Genomic DNA, 22,551 nt, shown 5'->3' with positions numbered 1-22,551 from the left:
CCTACTACCAGAGGCTGCTTGACTTACCCCTGCTAGATTTCTTTTTCAGTCTTTCTTGAATTAAAGCAAAATAACTTCAAACAGAGGAAGCCATCTGGACTTGTTAATGTACTGTTAGTAGCTTCCTAGAATTACTCCGTCCCTTGCGAGTTTGAATTACTAAATATATCGGCCATTCTTGCTAATTTCAAGAAAGACACAAACTTCTCCAATATGGGGGTGTGTTGGAACCCACCCCTTTGGGTGAGCCATGCTTTTACCTACCCGATCTAAATCCTCCACACTGGGAATACATTTCACCCCTAAATAATGGTATCAATAAAGTGCCACCATTTTCTGCCCTATTTTGGGTAAAGGTATCAGCAAGAAACTTATCAGTGCAAAAATCCACTTATCTACTTCACCTTGTATTGCCTCTTTGATACATTTAGCTGCTGCCTATTAGATTTTGTACTGCTGGTAAGCAGTTGGTTTCAAATGAGGAAGAAAAAATTTTTAAATCCCACAAACCTTTTCATGAAGCCAGGTTTCATCTCCAAACTGTAAATCTTGAAGTTCCTCAAGGGGGTTTTATTCAAGAAGACGTCACCAATTAAGCCTGCAAGAGCAATGTGGGTAATGAAGAGTTGAAAAACAGCTAAAGCTGATAGATTTTCCTATTTGAATGCGAGGAACAGCAGGAGATGGAAAGCAGCCACATTCTGCAATGGAATTAGAGTCCATATGGTCCCATTGCTCATCCAGATTGAGTGGGGAACATTACTATACTTTGGCCTCTCCACTCTCTCCTTTGCTTCAACTCACCAAGCCGTTAAACACCCTCCAAGCAGAAAACATCGTTGGCACACGCAGCAGATGGGGTTTTGTTGTTATTGTTGTTTTTTAGTTAGCTGTCCGTGTATAGATTTTTTTAAAGCAGTAGATCAGTTACTTCTCTAACAGGCACAGCAAAATATAACACGGGCAAGCACTAATGTCCAGTGCTGATCCAGTGCTTTTCATCCAAGGATCTTAAGACATCTTAATAAGTAATTTACCTTTAGCACTCCCTTGGTGCATAAAGTTATTCTCCATGCAGCAGGCAAAGCCTGGGTCCTAATCCAGCCCCCTAATCACAGGCAGTTGAGACTGCCTAAGCAGCGCAGAGGCTTTATGCACCTCTTCTGCAGTAAAATAAAATTAGTACAGTCACGTGCCCAACTCCATTAGTCAATTTTGTATAGTTTTTGCATACAGTTCCCCATTAAAATAGAATCCTGGGGGTTTGACCTCCTTCAGGTCCACAGTGGTGTGTGATAGACTTGAACATTTTAGTAAATTCTGCTCAACAGGATGCAGTTCATTCCTCCCGATATTGTGTGAGTTTTTAAATGTTGTGATCCTCCAATATCAAACCCCCAGGGGAAAACACAGATTAAAAAAAGGTATTTTCCATCTCTCCCTGTGAAGTAGCATGCTCACAGAGCAAGAGAAATGGTACCCTAGCATCACCTAGCAAATGTAGAGCAGAGTAGGATTCACTTACAGCCTTGGGTTTAGTTGTACCCCTGTAAAATAAGAAGCACTCCAGACAGAGGGGGATGAACTATGTTTTTTAACAAGTTCTCTCCGTCATACTGTTTGCCACCGACTCCCAGATGGTAGTCTTGGCTAGCACTAGGATAGCTGTATTGGGTCTTCAGTGTGGTTCTGCGTAAAGCACACAAGACAGACAGTTCCACAGTGCTCACGCTCAGAGAACCATCTAGGACCATTTGAGAACAAAGAGCTTAACTTACCTTTCCTCTGTTCATTCAGTGCCAGGCCATAATTGACGCGACCGCGGTTCTCTACCAAGAGTCTTAGCTGCCTGAATCCCTGTAAGAAAAAAAACCAAGGAAGAGCATCAGTTGGACCAGTGTGCTGCATGGGCGGTATCAGCCATAAAGCTTGGTTAACAGAGGTCAGTAGAGGTGTTTAAGAAGGGAGGTGGCACCAATACCTTTAGCAGTTGCAATTTATCTGTTCTCTTTAAAGTTCTGAATTATGTGACAGAACAGTGTCCTCATATCTTTCAGCTACTGCAAATAGTGATGCCATTGAAGAACTCTCAGCCTTTTCATAAAAGTTTTCTTTTTTTTCTGTCTAATTTTGAAGTGCCATTTTGATCTCACCCACAGAGCCAGAAATGGAGTTTGACAGTACAGGCTTATGTCATATAGTTCTCCCACAAGCCATAAGAACAACCAGTATATCCACCCACTCACCTACTCCTAGGAGCCACGCACAGCTCTGTTGACATGCATTCAATCAATATATCCTTATACTGTTCTTATTTCCAACTTCTGCCAGGGTAAGGCTACTCCCAGAGATAAAGACAGACATTCCCGCTCATTCCATTTGAGACCCAAAAGGTGGAAAAGCCCCCCAAGTCCCTTAAAACCTACTTTGTGCTGAGGAAAATGAAGTCTACACGAACTTAATCTGCACAAACAGGGTACCAGTACTCAATGTCTAGAGTTTGTGGGTGTGGAAGGAAGGCCGGCAAATTTTATGCAGCAAGGACTACACTGACTTAAATTTTCTCCATGGAAAAGTATTCAAAAACCACTTCTTGATCACAAATAGTAACTTGGCAGTGAAATCACGCTGTATTTCATTAGTGAAATAGTGGCTAATTAGGGTGTAACAACTGCTCCCTGCGTCAGGCTACCACACCAGCTAGTTAAATGGATTAGGTGGGAGGTGCCTCCTTGAGAGCTATGCCTCTTCAGCGGTCTTGCTTCTGTTATCCACACACTATTGCTGTGAGCAATCTCCAATTAGTTACCTGTCCTTCAGGAAGGGAGAGCTCCACTGTGTTGTAGTCCAGCTCACCAACATACATGGTGTTAACAAACACCTGCAGAACAAAGCACAAGGGAAGAGAGCAACTTCTCATCAATTACACTATAATCACGTGTTGCATAGGTTACTGAAGTTGGATTTGGGGAGGAAATTGTCTCTACTTGAAACTTGAACTAACTCAGCATCCGTAGCTGTCATTGATTCAGTCTAGGTGGGGGGGGGGGGGTGGAAATCACATAATTTCTCAGGACATTCAGTATTCTGATGTTTAAAGATATGAGTTTTGGCAGACGAGAACCTCAAGCTGATTTACAAATGATAAGGGTTGGGGCTTTGCTGAGAACTGAAAAGAGCGAATCACACTTCTAATCTAAAGCTTCACATTTTCCTTTGTGGTTGACCCATTTCCTGCCTAGCTGCCAAGACCGAAGCATTTACATCTGACTGAACGTAGTCACAATTGTCCTCTGCTCCTTACCTGTGCTCGGTCACGGACATGGTCCCTTGAATGCAGATGTCCACCACCAAATATGACAGTCTCGTAGAGCACATATCCATACGACTGCCCACTGCTATCATTTAGATGCAGATTCTCCATGTTAATAGGAAGCTCAGACTTAATGGGCTGCAAAGGAGAAGCAAATTTAATGTCGGAAGTGGCCTCTCAGCACTGACAGGCCACATAGGGGCAATTCATTTGAGATAGGTGTTCCACTCTGCCACAGGTTACATTGGCCCTGTAAGCATCCAGAGGTCTGTTCCAACCTGAGTTACCTTATGACTCTATGAAAGCTACAGCAATGAAGATAAGGTACCAGAAAAAGGAGCCAAGGACTTGCAAAACTGGAATTCCAAGAGAGCAGAAGTAGCAGTAAAAAAGGTGAAATTTGCCTCCTTTACATATCCTTGACAAAACATTCCCTAACCTTATCCTCATGGGATAACAGGCCAGTGCACTAATCGCCTTTTCCTCCTAAGAGGTGAGGCCTTTTAGTACTGAGATACATTAAAATTGTTGGTACTACCTGTAAAAGAGTTGGTAACACATCCCAGAGAGAGATATATTGATGCAACAGGATTGCGCCATACGATGCCTTGCTTTCAATCATGGGAGGGAGAGGAAGAGGCTGGCCTGTGACGCAAAAAGAAAGAGAAAGATGGAGCAACTATTCCAGAGGCAAAAAGCCAACACAGATTTAAGCCCCCTCCAGATCTCCCTTGGCCCTCCCTCCCATCTTCTGGAAAAGGTACCCTGCCGGTCAACCAACCAGAGCCTCAGGGCGCCAGCAGAAGCGCCAGTTTAAACAAGCCTTTGATTTAACACTGTAGGCAGAACAGTATTTTGGTTCTTGGATTTATAATTACCAATGATCATGCTGAAGAGCTGTCGGAGCTTGAAAAATTTGGATGTGTAGTCTCCAGCCTCTGTCAGCACAGCGTCGTAATCTGAAAAAGCAGCACATATGTTTTAAAAAACATACAGCAGCTCTGGGACAGCCTTCATGTACACTGTCATCAAAGAAGTAAAAGCCCAAGACACGATTTTCTTGGCACTGTCTATATTATGGAAACCTGTACAATTTTTTCTGTGTGAATGTAGCTAGACAAGCGTAGAGTTGCTTAATTTGGAGAAGAGCCACCCACCAAGGAGCAACATACTTTTAGAGATCTAATTTGCACGTATCCAGAATTTCACGCAGGATAAAGTCTCCAATTAACAATTTTAACAAAGGGCTGTTGGGATGAGAAGAGCTTACAGTTCAATTTGACTTGGTAAAATTAAAAAAACAGAACTATATCCTGGATCACCATCTTTCCCTAGAAACAAGAGCCAGCATGGAGATAACATGAAGCAAAGTCATCATCTGCGACTTCTATTCCCAGTTCAGAATGAGGGGATCCTCCACATCCCGGAACGGGTCTGGAAATAGGAAACATTGACTTAAGTCCCCACGTAGACAGGCATTTGATTCTGAGCTATGCTCCAGCTCGTCTCTCCATGACAAAGTGCTTGTACTGATCATTTCTCAATGCTTCTGCCACTGGAACTAGCCCAAAGCGTGGTCTGAGCTGCTCTCTCACAGTAGGTGTATGGGCAAGGCAGTGAAAGAAAACTCACCGTAACTGGTGACATCTGACTTGTATTCATCAGCCTCCAAAGCACCGTTCATGAAGCCAAAGTTGGTGCCTCCATGAAACATGTAGAGATTGATGGATGCTCCTAATTTGAGGATGCTTGCTACGGTATTCACCATTTCTGTAAAGGAAGGGCAGTGCCAGGAAGGCCACAGGACAAGAAGCTAGGCTAACACGCTGCCAGTAATTCAGAGCAGACACAAACTTGTCAGTCAGTCACGCCTGTGTAAGTACAGTGATTCGTCTTGAGATTTGTATTTTGCCCTCAGTAAGGGCAGCATGTCTACTGACATATTGGGGCATATTAATACATCCAAACATACCTCTCCTACAGGTGGAAAAGGGTAAAGCTCATGTATCTGAGCATGAATTTTGTTTTTAAGCAGAAGAGTTGCAAGGACTACTCAGTCAGACTCCTAAACTCAACGCACCAATGACCCAATTACAAGGACATATGCAGGAGGAAGAGAGAGTCATTAAAATAGTCTTATATAGCTTTGTTTTCACTGTGCTTTAGATGCCCTGGAGGTTCTGGGGTCGTTGGGCTTTTTTTAGTACTAGTCTTCCTTCCTAATGAGCTTTTAAACTAGAAAAAAAATGATACTTTCAGAAGGTGCTATACTTGCAAGAAGCGTAAATTCACCACATTCCCACAAAAGGTAAAATGATCCTCTCTTAATGAGGAGTGTTTTCTCTCTAGACAAGTAATGTCGTTATGATGGAGGTGTCACAAAAATTGTGACATTTTGCAAAATACAACTAAAGTCTTCCCAGGATTTAGATTACCTCAGGAGGTGAAAGAGATGATTTAAATCACTGGGCTGCATTTTTAAAATCAACACAGAGTAGCAGGAGGCCTTAGGACACATTGACACTAATATCTTAAGATGTGTGGCTCTCTGCACACCCCATAGAGTCCCTCTTCAAGGAATAAAAGGACAATATATTTTTTTTTGAAAGAGCTGCTATTTACTAACACTTCTAAAGAAAATCTAAGGCACAGCAATGTGACCCGCTCACTGAGAGATTATTCATTTACAAAGACTCACACAAAGCAAAGGTTACTGCAGGGTAGAAAATGTGAAAAAGTTGTATGCCATTTTTCCGTGCCCGTTTGCCGAGCAATAAACCCCCCTGCCTACAAGAACAGTATATGGTGCTCACCGTCTGCATCAAAGACATAGTGGGGGCCTCCCCAGTTATCAAACCATCCCGTCCAATACTCCATCACCATCTTTGGCTGATCTCTCTGTGTGAAAACAAAACCAGAGAGTTAAAATGGAGACAGGGCAGTCTTGCTCTCATCCCTGTTTTCTAGGGAAGCACCGTTCAAACGCAGTTTGGCGACATGGTTTACAAGAGCATTTTCTTCTCATGTTGGCATAAAAAAAAAGCAGCTAAGGAGCTCTGAACAAGTGAGGAACAAGATGCTGTGGGCCAGCAATGCCCAGAACAGGCAAGCAAAACAGAGACGTACTCTGCTCAGCACAAAGCAAAAACCACGGCACACAATCAGGCGATACCAAACAGTTCTGGATATTGTTGTTTGGTAGAGCTGTAGCAAAAAGACAAACCAACTGTCACTGTTTAGCTTCTGCTAGAAATACACATTCATAAATGTCTGCTTATCAGCTACGCCACTGCCAGCTGAGAGTTTGCAGGTGCACTGCAGCCAATGCTTGCCAAGGTAGGAACAGCAGACCTTAGCGGCTTAATGCCTTTTTAATGCTGCATATGGTGTTGGCAGGAAAGAATTAGCCTTTGCAGGAATTAGGTCTTCATTAAAAAGGCTCTGCGCACAGAGCAATTGCTTCCCGTTTGTCACCGCTTGCCAGCTCCCTTAGCTCCTGTAGAATTCCACCCGGCCCCATCACACGGGACAGGACAACATGTGCTCAGCCAGGCTGGCACTCCCTCCTCATGGTATTTATTTCTACTCAAGGCAGTTTTGCCCTTTATTTGATAGGGGCTTTATCTGATGCCACATGAAATGCCCGAGGTACGTGGCATTAAAGAAACTCGTGTTTCATTAGGAGAAAACAACCGCAGGTGCCTGTAATAGTCTAATTGTTCAAGGTTCAGACCAGCTCTTGGAAATATGTTTAATCAATCTGTCCCCAGTAAAGAAGGAGTTTTATCACCCTCTGGAATAAGAGACTATAACCAGGAAAAGGTAACGTAGCTTCATAATCCTTACCAATACGACTGACAGGCTTCCTATCTTCTAATTACTAAGTGTGGCAAAGGAGGAGCTGCTTTTATTGGGCTGTATTACATTTATGTATTCAGTTGCTGGGGAAAGTGCTGCCTTCTGTTCATTTGCAGGGTTTGGGGAATTTTATAACAGCTAAAGAAGGCAAAAGCACGTGCAGCAGAGCCTCTTTTGCCTGGACAGAAAAAGAAAACAAATTAAAGTGGTAGGATTCCATGATCAGCATGCCAGCAGCAAGGTTTCCTTTCACAGCTCAGGCAAAAGCCAAGGGAAGAGATCAGAAGAGAATCGATCCCGGCCAGGGGCAGATGTCAGTTGTTCACATCTTTCCAGGCTGACATTTGGAGCGAGCAGATCAACAGGGGAAGAAGAGGACAGGGGATGCAAAGAGAGAGAACCTGTCACTAGAAAGCAAAACTTGTTATTCCCTCGCTACTCCCTCATCACACAATCAGGATACTTTTCGCATCAAGTGTTCATTAGGCAATTGCCTACCCCTGATTCGCATCTCCGGCAGCACGGGGGGGTAAAGACGCCGAAGCGACACACTAAGTTTGAATGCTTTTCTGCAGTGAGCACTGTTAAATGCCGGGGCTGGGCCGGGCTGCTGAGAAGGCCTGGGAGCCTGGGACTGCGCTGTCTGGAGGGTGTTTTGTGAAGTTACTGTGGAAGCGGGTCTGAAATCAAAGTGTTCCTCTGATCACTTCTGCTGCAGGGCCTGGCAGAAATAGGACCAAATGTCTAGCGGGGCCAATGCTCTCTTCTGCACAGCATGCCATCAATACAACTTTACGTATCTACGCTGAATATGAGGTATTGGAGATGACTGAAACACCCATCACAGTGTATCCTGAAAGAACTGCAGTAGATCAGCACCCAGCATTTGAGGACTACAGTTTTCAAACATGCTCTTGATGGAATCCATAGCGTTACAGTAAAAGAATTTGGGAAAAAGATGCTTGAACTTCAAGAGAGAGGTCTGACAATTGCAAAGTAGGATGTTACTGGGTGTCAACATTTGAAAGTGTGAAGAAATCTAACCCCTAACAGCTAAGCACAGGCCACAGCTGAATGGAAAGCCTTTAAGAAGGTGCTGGATAACATCATACTTAAAACCTTCACATTCCAGAGAAATCATCCTAAGTACTGATTCCAGACGGATTTGGCCTAATGAGAAGGAAGCCCAAACATTTATTCAAAAAAAAAAACCAAAGCAACAAAAACCCAAAACAACACAAAAACCCAAAACGGACTATCAGTGCTTCATTTCTAATGCTGTCCTGGAAAATGTAGGTGAATAAATTTTTTCTGCATCTTACCTGCACTGTGTCCAGATATTTCAGTAGCCCAGGTTCCAGTTTCTGAAAGTTAACAGTGGCCAGTGCTGTTGGGTAAAGAAAAAGTTTTTATTAATTTAGACACGTACAAAATGCCTAGGGGACCGTTTCCTTAGGCATCAGCACGGCACAAGCTCAGGGGGAGCTGGAACATCTGAACCACCAGTACAACCTCCTCGGAAATTTCCCATCAAAGTCTTCACTTAGCATGCAGAATCTAACTGGACCGTAGTACACAGCGGAATACTTGCAGGCCATCTTTTTAGCTCTAATGTTCAGAGATACTAGAAAGAGAGAGCATCAGAGCAGCTCATGGGGTGTCACAAGCTTTAATTAGAGGCTGTAAAGCACTTGGAGATCCTCAGATAAAAGGCACCACATAAAGGCAAACTTATTATTAGAAAGTCATATCTGGATGCCACACTGATCTCCCAGGCTTTAGCTGCAGGAATCACTACCCAGGCAATATCTTATGGCTTGTCATGTCTGTAGGGGTGGGTGAGAGAAACCGCAGTCCAAGTGAACCAGATAGCAATTGTAATTGGAAGACTTATCTGTGCTTCTGCCCTGTGCAGCATGGGGGAACCGGCAACTAGTTTGTGTGCGCTGCGTGTGCAGCAAAAGTCGCTGCGTGATCTTCAAGCACTGGAGCAGGAAGACCTGTCTGCAGGAGCCGATGCATGAGAAGACACTAATCTGGTATCAGTGTCCCAGCCCCTGGTACACGTTTGAACCATTTTCATACTTTTCTAGACCTTCGGTCATACTGATGAAACTTCGAAAACGCAGGAGCAATGATAGGATTCTGTATTAAAAATTGAGTTCTTACAAGAGAGCTGGTATCAAATCCAGCCCCAGTTGTGTCAGACAGAGCACTTCAAACAGAATATTTACAGAAGCAAAAGCTCACTTCTCACTATTTATACCTTGATTTTAATAGGTTGACCTATGTAGCGTGCTGAGCTGAAGAATTTGGCACAGGCAAACATGGTGGGAGAACAAAATAAAATGTGGATTTAGCATTGATGTAATACATTAGTTGGCAATCCTGAAGGCAAACATGCCCAATTCTGCTCCTCGTGCAGATTAACAGCACAGCATTGAACACAGTGTAAAGGCGTGGAGAACCAATCCCCAAAGCCTTACTCATCTTTTCAATACTGGGTAGTTTTCACATACACACAGGTTTCCACCACCGTGCTTCAGCCATGGCCAGGAGGGAAACTGGAGTTTTTATTTTGTCAGATTAGAGCCACCCAGTTTGGGATTCTTGCCACTGACTGTGCCCGTGAAGGGAGGAGGATTGCAGGAGCTGCACAGGTACTCTGAGACTGACTGGGAATTTTTCCCTACAGCATGGGACATCCCACTACGCCTATGAGCATGAAGGGACCCACGACAATAAGAGCATTCCTCCTCATCCCCTGAAAATGTGCTGCAACCACCGAACAAGGGCTACAATGCTGTAGTCTCAGGTCCTTCCACAACAGACAGTTTTCTCTGCTGAGCGTTAGATTGACCGCTCCTGGCATTAACAGGAACCTACAAATGCTTTTTGGAAAGAAATCGGTACACCACTGATGAACAAAATAAACAGAATCACTGCATTAGTTTTCAACTCCAGTATGAAGTCTTCTCTCTATTTTCTTAGGGATTTCTACAGTGGATTTTGTTCTCTCTCCCTTTGCGCTTTCATAACCACCTTACTGCTGTACTGCTTTGAGCCCTAGTTATTCCACGCATATGACTACTTGACATGTTGACTCTAATGAGCAGATTGTTATGACATCTAAAAGGCAAATTGGTATCAAAGAGCTCTCGGCATGCAACACGCTGGAAAAGACAACTCCAAACAAGAACGAGCTCCGAGGCAGTAAACATTGCCATGGAAGATGGTGAGGGCTAGACAGGGCTTTCCACAGCAGCCCTTCTGCACGCCAGCTCGCTGGCAGGGCGAGAGTGACTCTGTGTGGTCAAGGATACAAACTGCTGCACACCAAAAATATACAACTGAGCAGACCACCGTACTGGTGAAGGCCCATGGACTTCAGAGTTACTGAATTTGTCCCTCTCATACTGTCATATAAAAACAAGAGGAGGAAAAAAAGGAGGCAAAATTCTTTCCATTTAATCATCTCCATGCCTGAGATGAGAAAATTAACAGTATTTATGACTATAGAGTGATGACAGGAGCACTCAAAGACTGCACCCTGCAAACACTTCATTCAGGGAAGCAATTACTACTAAGGCAGGGAACTGGCAGAAACACAGGAGAGATCAGAGGCCAAGCACATAGTAAACCTCAGCTGAACTGGATCTGCAAGTCTGAAAATCAGTATCGCACTATGCCCCAAACAGTCAGATGCAGGGCACAGCGGAACTCAAACAGCTGTACCTCCTCTTCTTCACAGTGAAACGCGGGAGGGGTGCTAAGCAGCGTTTTTAAACGCTTAACAGAATTACACTTTTTAAAAGGGAAAGGGAAAATGGACATCCTTTTGCATTATGCACGTCTGACACCCTCCTTGCAGCTGGACAGGGAGCTGGGCCATCTTGTCTAGACTGTGTTTTTGCCAAGAAAGGTTGGACCAGATGATCCCTGAGGTCCCTTCCAACCTGGGATCCTCAGATTCCTTACCTGCCTACCAAAGGCTGTGCACCCCAGAGCGAGCTCGGTGAGAAGACAGGGCTGCCCCGCAAACTACTGCTAAACTTACAGGATGTTAAATTTCAGAATCTAGGTTTTGATGGACTTTTTTTTCTTCTCTTTTCAATTGCAAAGCAGGTATCTTAAGATTCAGTTATTACTATTTGTGATTGCTGAGGCACTTGTTTAATATATATTCAGATGAAGCAATAAGAAGTAGTATTTTCAGCCTTTTTAATCTGGTGGCAATATCAAGAAATGTTAGGTGCTGCCATCTCTCGACTAACCTCGTTGGGAAGTACAGACCCCCAGTGCTAGACAGAAGGCAGCAAGGTATTTAGTCTGCACACGCTTCATGTCCTTGAAAGCAGGGCTGCCTCCCCACGGAGCAATCCTGCTATCACTGTGTTACACCTTATGTTAAAAAAACACTCTAAATCTTTCTGGGAAGGGACTGGGATTGTTCTGTGTGTATTCCATCCAGCTAAGGGGGTCCCTCTGTGGCTGAAGCTCCCGCCACAAACTGAATAGAGTTAATGGGTGCAGCTTAGCGAATGAAGCCTACTGCTCTCATTCAAAGACATCTTTTTCTTCATTTTCTCATTCAAAGGCATTGTGGTTTTTGTCTGTTTCATCAGACAAAGAACAGAGTCTTACCTTGCCCTCCTAAAAGCACGTACCTCCTTCCACTAAGCCAAATGAGAGCCCGTTCTTGTTGTCTGAGGTCATTAACAGCTCCACGATCCCTCTGTTTAACAGGGCCTAAATTAAAAAGAAGAAAAGCCATTGTGTTAACAGCCTGAGTTTATTTGTCAGGATGTTAAAGCATTAAAGTACATTATCACCTTCTCTGGGGATAGCTTGAAACTGGTAGTAGCTTGGTAAGAAATATTATTCCTGTGACACCTCCCATTCCTCCTGAAGCTTCCCTGCCTACTTTTTCCAGCTTAAAGGCAACTGAAAAATCTTATTTTGTTTTAGAAAGCTGGATCAGTTTCTCACTGATGCATCAAACTTCAAGATTTTATCTTCTACTTCTGACATGTTTAATAAATAGCTTCACTGCTTTCCATCAAAAGAAGGCTTCAGGTGGAAGAAGGAAAAGAAAAGCAGCTCACCCTTCCTGACCGTCTAACAATGGAAGCTGAAAGGAGAAAATAGCTGGTTTGCCAGTGAACGGGATCACAGGACAGCTCAGGTACCTACGTTCTTGAATAGTCAAGTCTGAACACATTTACTGGTTCTTCAATATCGCAGCAGCGTATGAAATAGCACTCGAAGGTTTTTAAAATGCATATGCACACACAAGGTTCTTCCCATTAGGATTTTCCTCTTACATTTGTTTTTTTTACAGAACAGTGGTTGATGTTTGAAGGAGAGATTAGGAAATCCTAGTTACAAATTAACCCCTTTTCATTGTACTTACATTGGAAGTCACTCCTTCAGCTTCAAGGAGCTTTGAAAACAAGCCTTCGGTCTCTTAATTCTAAATTACTAACTATAAAATGGTGATAAAGACACATCAGCTCACACAGGAGTTACCCACATCATGTGCACCAACTAGTTAATGTCTGCTGTGTGTTAAAAGAAACCTTTGCATATCGCACATGCCTACACACAAATAGTAGACTTGAGCATTACACACAGTCTCCATTAGAGAAGCATTACAATACAGAGTTTAAAGACAAACCCAATTCAGAGTGAAGACAACCTGGTTAATTTATCAACGTATCATCACTACATCAATACCTGAACAGATGCTGGTATCTGACAAAATTCAGCTACTGAGGGAACCGGAATTTCTAACAAATTTTATTCAGATAATTCTTGGAGCACCGCATTAATACTAAGTCTTTTCCCCTCCTTTTGAATGTAAGTGCAAAATGGAGAAACGGCAGAGAGCTGCCACGCATTGAAATGCGTTACAGGGTTTCAGGGTGCAGCAGAGAATCCAGGAATAGAAACAGCGTCTGAGGCAGACACAGGTGTGCGCTGCGCTAATCCCAGCTCATGTGCAGTGTGGGGAGGGAGGTGTCAATACACCCTTTCATGGCCTCGGCGTTTTGGAAGGCAAAGGCACTACTCCCCAAAGAGTGAGATAAGGACAGGGATTTCAGGTTTTGTGTGGGTTATGGGGTTTTTTTAATGTGGATATATTAATTCCAGGAAGATTGCAATGTTGACATATACAGTAAATGCAGATGTGAATATATCAACTTGCCACATTCAAAGCTTAAGGCCCAAAGCAGAACAAAGACTAGGAGCTCCACCTCACATTAGATCCCACTCCAACCGAAAAGGAAGCCCTGCAAATCCTGCTTTCCCACATTTTCGTCTTTAACCACTATAATATACTTCCTCAGATGTAAGTTGCACACGATACCAGAACATGACGAAACAGCAGAGCAAAAATACACCCACAGACCTGGCAAGGAAACATGATCTGTTCTGACAAGTCTGTGAACATCACAAGCTCTGTCATCACTGAGATATGGAAAAGCAAGCACCGAGTCGGCACACTGTTCAGACACAACAGAGTCTCTATGCCCCATTCGTTTAGGGCTCTGAAAGCCATTTGCTTTTATGTTTGCCACTGTTGGGCCATAGGGAGGGAAACTACATAGATATAACAGACAATTTTGATGTTATCAGTTCTGATTGGCAATTAACTCTAACTTCTTCGTATGTACAGTTCATAAGCAATGTTAAATCACTCCACGAGATGGAGTTAGTGCAGGAGCAGGCACCACTCTAAGCAGATTAGGACTCGTGCCACACAATATATTTGCTGAAGGGCCCCTGTATACCTTGAGCAATAGGACAACCTGAGCCAGCGCTAACCTCGCGGTGCCCAGCGCAAAGCTGGGGTACCCAAAGGGTTTCAGAAGGGTTTGATAATGCAGATCCTGTTAACTGTCTGCCTTGCAACTGTACTGGGGCAAACGAACAGGTCAGACTCATGTTAGATCCACCAGGAGAACCCGGCCTCCTTGGGCACTGGCCAGCTCTTTATCATTCAGTTCAGAGGCAGGAGCCAGGGCACAGTCTAGTCGCTGTTTGACAAGGGTAAGGGAGGTATTAAGCAAATTAACCTGCCTAATGCCAAGCTCCAGACTACACAAATTTAGGAGGTTGATGGTGGCTTGTTCACATAAACCTTCCACCCAGGAAAGTCAACAGAGGCAAAGAGAAACCTTTCTCTAATGCCATCCAAGAGAAGCGGGACCAGCAGGAGAGAGCTTCTTCACGGCCAGCTATTACACACACTCCCCCATTTCCCTATCACCCTCTTCTCTGGAAGACATAAGAACACAGATTTATCAGTATTGAGAGGGTCATATGCCATCTCTTCCATTCCAGGAGGAAACATCAAAGGAAATCCAGCTGGATTATCAAGGGTTTCTGAAGCCATGCTCAAAAGTTATTCAGAAGAAAGAAAATGCTGTAAGGAAGGTGGAGAGAGATTCACCACAGAAACAAGTAAATGTGCCAACATTACCATTTTAACATAGGTCATGTAGTTTGGGTCTTTGGCGTAGGAACCATATTCATTCTCCACTTGGACTGCAATGATGGGGCCTCCTTTCTTGTACTGTTGGGAACAAAAGGGAGAAGTTGTTCACCATGATTTCTAATCAGAAGGACCAAAATCACAGTGGCACTGGCTTGCAGGAAAGATGCAAAAGTCTCAGGCGGACTCAGCTCATCCTCACAAAGTCTACACATAATCAAACGGCTGGATTTGGAAAGCTGACACAGACAACTACAGTCCATACTGGTTCCTAAAGCGAAGCTGGTAGATTTGTTAAGGCTTCAATCCACTGCCATTACACACAGGTCACACTCATCTGTGCAGACAGTTCCCACTTGTGGACAGAGAGGGTAATGGATCGTACTTGCCTGAAGAGGGACGACAATAGGCATTAGATGGTCAAAATAGGCATCCACAGCTTCTGTGAAGCCCTTGTATGTTGTCCTCAGTTGCATCTCTGGGTCTTGCAGTAGCCAACTATAAGTAAAGCAACAAACAGAATCTGTTAGAGTCTCCTGTCCAGTCAAGGCTGCCAGAAGAAACACCACCCACTGACATCGAGTCACATTTGGGCAGGAATCATTGATCTTTCTGTGTCACTTGGCTAAGCCTGCAGCGCAGGTATGGACAACATCGTGAGTCAATGAATGACCCCATGTGAGGCTATCTGCCACTCACGCTTTTAAATGAGTCCAGACCGCAATTGCCAAGCTGTTCCCCTTCTTTTTGTTTTGTATTTTGGACATAAGTTCATTTCATTAACTTTCCCAATAAGATTTCAAGGGCTAAACTTACCACTCTAAAGGTTACTCTGGAATTCCTGCATCCCCAAGGACACTACAACCAAGTGCTCCCTCATAAAACCCCAATCATCGCTCAAAACGAAGCTTCCGGTAATTGTTCCCATGGTTTCTACTGCTGATTTACAAGACTTAGTTCGTTAGTTTGGGGTTAACAAAGAAAAGGGCAATTTGTTTAAGAGCAGAACAATGTAGCACTATAACAATTTAAGCAGAGTGAGCTTGTACTTTCCTTGCCTCTGCAAAAGGTGGCATTAATTAATAGTGCTTCCAGAGGTCTGAACGACTCAACTCCTGTATGCTATATGCAGTGGGCTTACAAAATCATTGCCTCTTTATCTATAAAATGAGAATAGTCCTGTTGCTCTTTATCAGAATCTTTTGTGTGTCTCATAAAAAAAATACATGGGTGATGTGCCAACAGCTGACAATATATGCGCTTCTCAATCTCATGTAGAGGTGGCCACTGCCTCTGGTCACAAGTAGCCACTCACAAGCAAGTCCCTGACACGCCTTCGCAGCACCTGAACTCTCCGATGCCAAAGGCAGGGCATTCTGAAAAATGAAAAGATTAAAAGAAACGATCCCCAAATTTTCCATCAAGCATCTCCACTGAGGTTTATCCTCTGTGAAGGTAAGGAAAACAAGTGGTATGTAACCCGGCACTGGTTCCACTGGGACCTAGTAACCAGGCAAGTCTCAATGCTGACGTACTGAACGCGGCTCTCAAAGCCTCTTGCCAGCAAGCTGTGTGCTTTAGGAGAAAATACAACAGGAGGCTGGAAAACTTATGGGTCTCTATTTCTGCCAGCCATATAATACATATGTTCTTGTGGGACTTTTAAAATGGACCTGAGATGAAGCAAATTCTTACATCAAGCTGCAAATACTGTAATTCATATTATACAGAGTCAAGCTGCAACAGCAATAGAAGATGGGTTTCCCCAATTCTATTTTCTTGCTGTAACCATTATGCCATAACACAATTATTATTTTAAAGAATAACCACTCCAAAAAAAATCTGGTTTCAGGCTAGTTATTTCTACTGCTTAGGAGAGCTCAATAACGAAATGGGTCTTCACCTGCTTTGGGGATACAGGAAATAAATATTCCCATCTAACGGCCAGCCATTCTAAGTCTTTGAAGGAGGCTCAACTGTATGATCAGGGGGTTTGGGTTTTTTTCCCAGAGTCCCAGATACTTGCTTCAACTGAACTATTCACACACTTACCTGGGCAGACCACCAAGGTCCCATTCAGAGCAGATATAAGGTCCAGGACGCAGAATCACCCACAGTCCATTTTTAGCTGCCAGTGAAAGGAAGGCCCTAGAGATCCAGACAGTGCAATTATTGTCTGACTGCAGAATCCCTACTCCATGCACTCCTAATACACCGATCGCCATGAAATTTAGGTACCAGAACCAGAAGAGGATTGCTTGGTGAAGCCACTATACCAGACTGGTAAGAAACCTGTAAGTTCCCAGGACCCCAGAAAGCAGGGGAAGGAAGGAGAGTCTCCACTGCCTGATCAAGGTACGGACTTCGCTTCAGAAGCTGGAAATGACACCTTCATCCCGAACCGACACACACGCCCTCCCCTCGAAACAGGAGTATGTAATAATAGAGCTGTCTGTACCACATACTCTAGATCCAGGTTTTGACTGAAGTCAAACTTCCCTCTTTCTTGTTCATGAAGGTTCCAGGGCACGTACCTGAAATGCAGAGATAGGGCAGTGGAGGTGAAGGGCTGAAAAGGGCACTGCACTTGCAAAGCACAGAAAAAAACCTATGCGCTCCCTTTGTTAGTCAGAAACAGATCCAGAGATTACTGCATGTACACATTACAAGTGTCTGTTTACGTGTTATTTGTGCCTTTGTTTCATTGTTCTGACAAGTCCTTATTTTGTTGGACTTTTTTCCTGTACTCTGCAATATCTGAGTTTTTCAAGACCGTCAAATGTGGTCTTTCTCTACGTGTTTCTTGCATTCTCCACACCAGAGCAATTTCTAAACCAGAGCTGTGCTGAATGGCTGTTTCAGAGCCTTCCTTATTGGGTCAGCGTTAAGAAGGCACTTTCCCAGTACCTCTGATAGATCTGTTCCAGTCGGTATTTGAGGATACTGCAGTGTGTGAGGGTTAAAGAAAACCTGAGTCCTCGCTACTCTTTTCTGTGTCTTTTCTCACAATAACAAGTACAGAAAGACATTTTTATGGCCCACTGGAATTAACGACAAAGTCCCACCAACTACTATAGAAGAGGGGAGAGGCTGCAAGATACACGTGACAGAGCCCAGGGAGTGGGGACACTTACGTCGTGAGGGTGTTTAAGCCACATGCTTTCATCTTAAGCATACGGTCTTCCCAGTATTCCCTGGGGACTCGGAAATAGTGCATTGAACCTCCAAATATGCGGAAAGGCATGCCTTCCAGCAGGAACTGTGAGTTTTCTGTCTGCAAGCCTAAGGTCCTCCCCCATAACTGCAGAGGGACCAGCTCACTCCAGTTAAACCTAGAAGAGAAAAGAGATATATGAGCATCCAGTCTGTAGTAAAGAAATCTGTCCCCCTAAGAGGCTCCTCATTTCACCCTCCCCGGCAGGATCAGCTCTGACCTTCCTACTTCAGAAGTAAATCATGCCTTTTGTCTTATAGAGCATATAGATTTTTCAGAAGATGATAAAACAGAAGGAAGAACTCCCCAAGATGTGTATTTAATATTCATTTCACTAGCAGCCTCCATCCTGAATGCCCCAAGCCACTCCGACATACTGTACAACTGAAATGTAGCACTGCTCAGGCACAGATCATGAAACTAACTTGGTGCAAATACAAGATGGGAAAGTTCTCACTCACAATACTAGTAAACACTTTCATAAATGATGAAATTTAAGATCTCCCTGTTTTGCAGTAGGATGTCATATGCTGGCTGATTCCCAGATCCTCGCTCCAGCTGCAGCTGCATTTCAGCGTTGCTACCCTGAATGTCTTGAGGTCTCTGATACCTTCCAACTCAGTGCATGGAAAAAATAAAGAACCCTCACCTGTTCGCTGTGAATGGAGAACCTTCTCCTTAATATAAAGAAAACTCCTGGACTACATTCATCACTCAGGAAAGATGAGGCCTGCTGTCCTCACAAACTTACCTCTGCCTGCGTTACCGCTTAGATTAATTCCTTCATGTTATTTGCCAAAAGAACCAGAGCAAAGGAGATAGCAGGTTCCAAAGCATTTCCCAGCTTCAATACTCATGCCATCACAGCTCCAATCAGGTCAGTTCCTGCATGCAAGAAACTACTTCCTATTGCCCTGCGTGGCTCCCCTGTTCATTTTGGCTGAACCAAGAAAACACTTTATCAACTAGTGCAGACCCAAAGCAGTTGCAGTGCCTCCATCGGGCCACCCCAGTTCCACAGCTCTGAATACACACGAGTCAGACAATAGCAGCTTGTTCCTCTGAGATGTTATCCCAGCCAGATGCGAGGGATGAATTCCCCTCTCAAGAAAGCAAGAGTGACCCACACATTTGAGAGAAACGTCACATTTGGAGAAGAGGGAAAAAACTAAGCCTCTGGCTGTTTTCTGGACTACATGTAGGGCAGCTATTAGCAGAGGGTGAGGATTCTCAGCACTCACAGCTTACAGGGATTGCTAACCAGGAGCCTGCCGCGATTACCTGTCCTCCGGCACAAGACAAGGAGACTAGAAGGGAAGTAAATCTAGGGCTTGCAGGATACTGCGCGGGCTGGCTGACCAGCACAGAGGGTACCTGTATAGCACAGCATTCTCACAGGGCTCTGAAACAACCGGCAGCAGGCATGGGTAATACCTGGAAAAGGAAGTCTAGATTAGATACTCACTGCCTTCGATCTACGAGCACTCGCGTGCATTTATTGTCAAACCATTTACAAAAAATAGCACTGAGCAAGGAAACAGTAATGTATCCCGTTCAGAAGGTGATGCAGTAATAGCAGAGCTTTTATGAAGGTAGCACAACTCAAAGTGGGAGAAATCAGCACGAAATACCTAACTGCAATATTTAAAGGATGACTGCCCAAATAGGAACAGGATCCAAAATGCTCATGTACACAAGAAAGTGGGTACAGCCAGAGAGTGATGATGTGAAGCTAGGAGCATTGCTCCCAAGGAATTACTATGAATGTTACCAGCAGGGGAGGTGGTTCTCAATCCACATGCGGGATATCCTACGGCTACCTGCCCCTCTGTTCTGCTAGCACTACATCTCACACAGATCGCAACTTTAGCAAATCAGATCCCAGAGCAGCAGCTATATCCAATCCTATTGCTTGATGGCAAACCTGAGTCAGAAAGCTCAAACAGGGCTGGAGACACAAAACTCCAATTCTTAAAGATTTGGTTGGAAAAAGCCTAAGTTTCCAATCTGTTCCTGAGCTAGGCAAAGCCCTAAACTACCCCTGCGCACAACAGTAGTGCTAACTGCCACTGGTGCCAGCACGGGGGCTGTACTCAGGAAGCATGCACAGCCAGATAAAAATAAACAAATCACTTAAGCTCATCATCTTAATCCTGGGCATAACTTAGTTGGCAAGTTTCCATCGAGTTTCCTGCCTTAGAACTCCCTGGCTCCAGTGTTTTTTCTCACCCAGAAGGACCGGTAGGAATCTCCCAGGCCCCCAATATTTTCAACAGATTATCCTGGATATCCTGAATATCCCACATCTCTCACTAGGATCTGTTCAAGGGACTTCAGAAGAAAACTTCTGTGACTCAGCAGAGCTTCATCCTGTTACCCTGAGCTGGATTTCCACAGCTCAAAGCCCACCTGGGCTCCATGCTTCCTCTTGAGAGCAATACAGAGCTCCCAGTAGATTCCTTCCACTTCTATAATAACAGAACAAGTTGCAAAGAATCTTTTTTTGTCCTTTCGCTAAAGGTTACTGTCCTACTTTGTCCCTCTGCAGCCATTTCCTCCCTGCTTCAGGGAAGTCTCTTTTTTTGAAAAAAAAAAAAAAAAAAAAAGCAAAAAAAAAGCATTAGATTACCAAATTCGCCCAGAACAGAAGCTTTGAAATCAGGTTGTAGAAGTTTGTCCTTAATTAAATGATCTGTCCTTATAAGACATAAGTTGAAGTGCAACACACTCCAAGCGGAATAGGAAAGTCGCAGTTAACTGTAAAAAGAGATAGCTATGGTAACGCATTCATGCCTGTAAAACAAAAACCTAGCTGAAGTCCTCTCTGCACGAGATAAGAGATGTAGCTTTGGTATTGGTCTACCACATACCCAGACCAGGTGGGAGAAAAAGCTAACGGAAAAGCAAACCAGGGGAAGACGCGTGGAGACCATTAGCTTGCTTTGCCAATACTAAAGGACGCGCTTCAGAGGACAAGGGACTTTACAGTTAATCCCTAAGCCCTACTTAGACCTGTCTCAGGGGGCTTTGCTGTTTATTCTGGGCTTCCTCTGGCCAGAGAAAAGTGAAAGCTTTGAGCTGCCTTCAACTCATGACTTGCTGTCTTGCGGCCACCAAGGTCCTGTGTCGGTCAGACCAGCCCCGGGTGCACATTCAGCTTGGCTGGGACAATGATCACTGCATTTTGTAGAACAGGTTATTCCCAGGTGACCCGGGCCACCAAGAAAAACACCGGGTACCAATGGACATCGTGTTTTATAGACACACTTTTACAGAGGAGACAGACTTCTATGCTTTTATCACATATCGGTTTGCAATAATCCTCTGCTAAGAACGTTATGTGGCACAAACCCAGGACCAGCTATAAAAGAATTTTCCTTCTAATTAAGCAAAGATTTATCAAGGCTTTTCTATAGCTTTGAGGATCAGGTAACTTCCTACTATGAATTTAAGAACCCATTACAAAATATCCAAGTTATAAAAAGGATCTGAGTGGTAATAAATAACTACATCTTCCCTGCCCTGAATATTATCTCCAGCGCTTTGCTGTCGGGGACTGAAGAGTGGCTGTCACTTGGCGCGGAGAAGCTGCTGTGGACACAAACACCTCTGTCTGTCACACGAGACACGCTCCTCCAGGAAAGAGCATCGTCCCCAAAATGAACATGATCTAAACCACGTGGGATTTAAGCTAGAACTTCTTGTTACGACAGGTGGGCTACAGAGGATCGGGCTGGTGTCCTGGAGCGTACAGCCGGGAGGGGAAGAAGGCAGGTAACGTGGTTCTGAAAGGGGAGGTGTTCACCACCTGCTCCAGCCCAGGTCCTGGGTACCACACTGCTCCATCGACGGCATGGGGACGCAGGAGGGAGAGAACCAGACCCCGAACAGGCTAGGAACAACGCTCTGGGCATTGGAGACACCCGGGGCAGCTCCAGAGACGGGTGAGATCTGCCGGATTGATTTGGAAACGTGCCTCATCCATCAGAGCCGCGATGATGTAGAGCCTCACCGGAGCCAAGGTCGGCAGGGAGAGCATTAGCCTAACGCAGCATCTGATTCACGGCGCTGGAAATCGCTCTTCCCTTACCCATCACTTTCTGCGATAAGCAAGAAGTTGTGTATATTACGTGTAACGTTTATTTAAAGCTTTTCAATCATTTCTGCACGGCAGCAGCATGACTCTCCGGTCCTTCCCACGCTCCGGTCCTGCCGGAGGAACGCTCGGTGGCGGGGATCAGCGTTCCTTCCCTACACATCCCGATGAGAGAAGCCGGTTTGATTGCATCCACGTTAATTAATTGCCCAGGCGGCGAGAGGGAAGCGCAAAGTTAATTATCCTTTTTAAAAAAAAAAAAAAAAAAAACACAAAAAAACCAAACCAACCGTATTTCTCCCGATTCCCGTTCCAGCGCAGCCGCTCTCCGCAGCAAGCGCCGGTCAGGGCGGCTCGAAACCCACCCAAGCCCGCTGCCCCGCTGTGTCCCCGCCGCCCCCGGGGCGCGACCCCCCGGGGGCCCGTGCCGGCTCTCACCTGCGCAGCAGCAGCCACAGCACGAAGAGGAGGAGCGCGGCCCCCCCGAGCCGCCGCTGCCGCCGCCCGCCGCACGGCCACATGGCGGCCGCCCCGCGCCGCCGCCGCCGCCGCCGCGGCCCCGGCCCCGGCCC

General features: G+C 44.8%; 1 protein-coding gene across 3 annotated transcripts in view; it reads right to left on the bottom strand.

The window, feature by feature from the left end:
• The window catches only part of LOC141732281 (beta-galactosidase-1-like protein 2), a 26,631-nt gene extending 4,080 nt beyond the window's left edge, over positions 1–22,551 (bottom strand). The window contains exons 1-17 of one of the 3 annotated variants that reach the window (XM_074561021.1): positions 22,418–22,543; positions 19,258–19,317; positions 17,804–18,001; positions 17,135–17,203; positions 16,722–16,817; positions 15,059–15,167; positions 14,658–14,750; positions 11,839–11,920; positions 8,494–8,558; positions 6,127–6,211; positions 4,946–5,083; positions 4,192–4,272; positions 3,852–3,958; positions 3,305–3,451; positions 2,810–2,881; positions 1,779–1,857; positions 511–598 (exon numbers count right to left, since the gene is read on the bottom strand). In XM_074561021.1, coding sequence (XP_074417122.1) covers positions 511–598; positions 1,779–1,857; positions 2,810–2,881; positions 3,305–3,451; positions 3,852–3,958; positions 4,192–4,272; positions 4,946–5,083; positions 6,127–6,211; positions 8,494–8,558; positions 11,839–11,920; positions 14,658–14,750; positions 15,059–15,167; positions 16,722–16,817; positions 17,135–17,203; positions 17,804–18,001; positions 19,258–19,317; positions 22,418–22,500 — 1,652 coding nt within the window. In that variant the 5' untranslated portion in view covers positions 22,501–22,543. Of the gene's footprint in view, positions 1–510; positions 599–1,778; positions 1,858–2,809; positions 2,882–3,304; positions 3,452–3,851; positions 3,959–4,191; positions 4,273–4,945; positions 5,084–6,126; positions 6,212–8,493; positions 8,559–11,838; positions 11,921–14,657; positions 14,751–15,058; positions 15,168–16,721; positions 16,818–17,134; positions 17,204–17,803; positions 18,002–19,257; positions 19,318–21,691; positions 21,745–22,417 lie in introns of those variants that run through there. The other 2 variants (XM_074561020.1, XM_074561022.1) reach the window with 2 other exon arrangements.

The sequence above is a fragment of the Larus michahellis genome, chromosome 17 (genome assembly GCF_964199755.1).
Source record: "Larus michahellis chromosome 17, bLarMic1.1, whole genome shotgun sequence".
NCBI classification, from domain to species: Eukaryota; Metazoa; Chordata; class Aves; order Charadriiformes; family Laridae; genus Larus; species Larus michahellis.
Note: the sequence above shows the minus strand (reverse complement) of the source record. Positions and strands in the feature narration are given on the sequence as shown.